This window comes from Vicia villosa, linkage group LG3 (genome assembly GCF_029867415.1).
Source record: "Vicia villosa cultivar HV-30 ecotype Madison, WI linkage group LG3, Vvil1.0, whole genome shotgun sequence".
In the NCBI taxonomy this organism is placed as follows: Eukaryota; Viridiplantae; Streptophyta; class Magnoliopsida; order Fabales; family Fabaceae; genus Vicia; species Vicia villosa.
This window is the reverse complement of record NC_081182.1, coordinates 211,267,664-211,271,314: the sequence shown is the minus strand read 5'-3', so window position 1 is coordinate 211,271,314 and position 3,651 is coordinate 211,267,664. Positions and strand designations below refer to the sequence as shown.

At 37.1% G+C, this 3,651-nt stretch overlaps 1 protein-coding gene across 1 annotated transcript; it reads left to right on the top strand.

The window, feature by feature from the left end:
* Positions 1 to 1,046: 1,046 nt before the first annotated feature.
* LOC131659858 (uncharacterized) lies at positions 1,047 to 3,247 on the top strand. The gene is made up of 2 exons (XM_058928984.1): positions 1,047 to 2,368; positions 2,449 to 3,247. The coding sequence occupies exons 1-2, from the start codon at positions 1,047 to 1,049 to the stop codon at positions 3,245 to 3,247; spliced, it is 2,121 nt and encodes a 706-aa protein (XP_058784967.1).
* The last annotated feature ends 404 nt before the right edge of the window (positions 3,248 to 3,651 follow it).

The window sequence follows — 3,651 nt, the reverse complement described above, 5'->3', positions numbered from 1 at the left end:
TGAATAGAGAGGCTTCTAGCAGTCAAACACATATAGAACCAGATATAAATAGAGTTGATCCAGGGAGTAGTTCATCACATATGCAATGCCAGGAGCAATTTAATCTCGTAGAGGAGATGTTCACTGACGCATTAGGGGTGAATGTGGTGTATGATGAACCACAAGACTTAGATGGAGAAGAGCTCCCGAATGAGAAAGCTCAAAGGTTTTATCAGTTGTTGAAAGAATTAAATATACCATTGTTTGAGGGGTCTTCTGACTCTAAGCTATCAATGTGTGTGAGACTTTTGGCTGCGAAATCAAATTGGAATATTCCTGATCAGTGTTTAGAATTCTTTGCGAGATTGATGTTGGACACGACTCCTGTGAAAGAAAACATGCCTACAAGTTATTATGATGCAAACAGGATGGTGTCAAAGTTGGGATTAGAAGTAAAAAAGATTGATTGTTGCATTAGAGGTTGCATGTTGTTTTATGACAACGAGTTTGGTACAAATGATGGGGAATTAGAGGAATGTAAGTTTTGCAAGAGTCTGAGGTATTTAGTTAGCAATAAAGGAGTTTACCAAAGGCAAAATCGCATTGCAGCGAAATCTATGTTCTATCTACCAATAATACCTAGGTTGCAAAGAATGTTTGCATCAATGCACAGTGCAAGACAAATGGCATGGCACCATACAAACAAAATTAGTTCAGGCATGATGCGACATCCTTCTGATGGCGAGGCATGGAAACACTTTAATAGAGTTCATCCTGAATTTGCATTTGAACCTAGGAATGTCCGACTTGGATTATGCTCAGATGGTTTCACTCCTTATAATTTTTCAGGAAATGCATATTCTTGTTGGCCAGTTATTGGTACCCCGTACATTCTCCCTCCTGAGATGTGCATGACGAAACCTTACATGTTTTTGATATGCATCATTCCGTGACCGTCGAGTCCAAAGGCGGGAATCGATGTTTATTTGCAACCTACAATTGATGATCTCAAGAGGCTGTGGGTGGGAGCGTGGACTTATGATGTGTCTCGTAAACAAAATTTTAATATGCGAGCGGCTTTGATGTGGACAATTAATGAATTTCCTGCATATGGCATGTTGTCTGGATGGGGTACACATGGTAAAATGGGATGTCCGCATTGTATGAATCACACAAAAGCGTTTACTTTGGACTTTGGTGGGAAAAGTTCGTGGTTTGACTGTCATCGTAGTTTCTTACCTACCAACCATGAATTTAGAAGGAATAAAGATGCTTTTAGAAAAGGAATAAAAGTAAAAGATCTATCTCCCCCTCGATTGTCATCGACTCAAGTATGGAATAATGTTTGTGACCTACCAAAATTCACAGACTATGGTGAAGCACGTAGAATTAAAGGATATGGGGTTGACCATAATCGGACAAAAAGAAGTATCTTTTGGGACCTCCCATATTGGAAGGATAATTGGTTGCTTCATAATCTTGATGTTATGCATATTGAGAAGAACGTTTTTGATAATGTGCTTAACACGGTGATGGATAATGAGAAGACAAAAGAAAATGAGAAGGCTAGGAAAGACATGGAACTTTTGTGTAATCGAAAAGAATTGGAGTTGAAACCTCGACCAAACGGAAAATTATTAAAACCCAAGGCTTGTTACACTCTTACTCCCCAAGAAGCAAAAGCTGTATGTCGGTGGTTAAATGAATTGAGGATGCCTGGTGGTTATTCTTCTAACCTAGCAAGATGTGTTGATGCCAACACTAGGAAATTGCATGGAATGAAAAGTCACGGTTGTCATATTTTCATGGAACGATTACTTCCAATTGCATTTAGTTCACTGCCCAAGAATGTGCTTAATCCACTAACTGAGATCAGTCAATTTTTTAAAGACATTTGTGCTTCAACTTTAAGAGTAGACAACATCATTAAATTGGACCGAAATATTCCTGTCATTCTTTGCAAGTTGGAGCAAATATTCCCGCCAGGTTTCTTTGATTCTATGGAGCATCTCCCTGTGCATCTTGCTTATGAAGCTTTTCTAGGTGGACCTGTTCAATATAGATGGATGTATCCATTTGAGCGATTCATGGGTGATTCAAAGCGATCAGTTAAAAATAAGGCACGAGTTGAGGGATCAATTTGTGCACATTATATACATCGCGAAACATCACATTTTTGCTCTCATTATTTCAATCACATGATGTTGTCTCCAAGAATCATAAGGAACGAAGTTCACTTCAATGAAAGAAGTAAATTTACCTTATCAGTTTTCGGTCGTCCAGGCCATCCCGCAGGGAAGAAGAGTGAGCATTGGCTTTCACAAAAAGAAATGCAATATGCTCATGTTCATGTGCTGATTAACTGCGTTGAAGTTAAACCATATCCTGAGTAAGTATATTTTAAATTAAGTGTATATGTTTAATTGGCTAAGATTTACCTTCTCTAACCTTTTTTTCTTTTCAAAATAGGGCATTTGGTACCTACTATTATCAAAGCACAGGCGAACAACCATCGACTGGTTACACACATGCCTATTTTCCAACATGGTTTAAGCAGCAATTATCATGTATTGTTACACCAAGTCCTGACTTAATACATTTGCGAAATTTTTCTGAAGGCCCTAGTCAACGTGTAAATGAATGGAACACATATTTTGTAAACGGTTACAAATTTCACACTGAGGAATGGAGTGTAGGGAAGAAAACCGTAAACACTGGTGTAGTCGTAAAAGGAGTTACAGAGGGTGGTGAGGACGACTTCTATGGGGTTATCACACATATTTACGAGTTGGTTTATAATTATATGGACTCGGAAAATAAAGTTGTCTTATTTTATTGTGATTGGTATGATCCATCTTCTAGAGGAACAAAAATTGATAAAAAGTATAACACTGTTGAGATTCGAAGAGATAGAAAGTACAAAGAGTATGACCCTTTCATTATGGCACATAATGTTAGGCAATTTTATTATGTACCTTATCCTTCAATTACCCCACGGAAACGAGAATGGTGTGTTGTAATCAAGTCCAACCCAATGGGTCACAATGAGACTGATGAGTTAATGGAAGATGTTGCATACCAACATGATGAGATTTCACCTGTTAATGAGGTAATTGAAACCGAGGAGATTGTAAGTTTGTGTGATACTGCAGTTGAGGGTCAACAAGTTGACGCAAGTATCTTGTTGTCAACAAATCCTATGGAAGAAGAGCATGAAGAGTTAAGAGAGTCTGAAGACAATAATATCAGATGCGATGAAGACAACTAAGATTATGATGATGAATAAATTGAATATGTAATATTATCTTGAGTAATTCACATATTATCTTGTGTAATAGTATCTTGTGTAATATTAACTTTTAAATATTATCTTGTGCAATATTAACTTTCAAATATTATCTTGTGTAATATTAAATTTCAAATATTATCTTGTGCAATATTAACTTTCAAATATCATCTTATGTAATATTAACTTTATAATATTGTCTTGTGCAATTATCTTTCAAATATTATCTTGTGTAACAGGAAAAAATGCCACCCAAAAAAGATGAAAAAGGTAAGGGTCAACAAAAGCCTCGTCGCACTAGATTCATTGTAGACGAGGTTCCTAACTCAGATATGTTCGTTCATATGCCACGCTCTACTCCACCGCCTATGCATCCTTCACCGCCT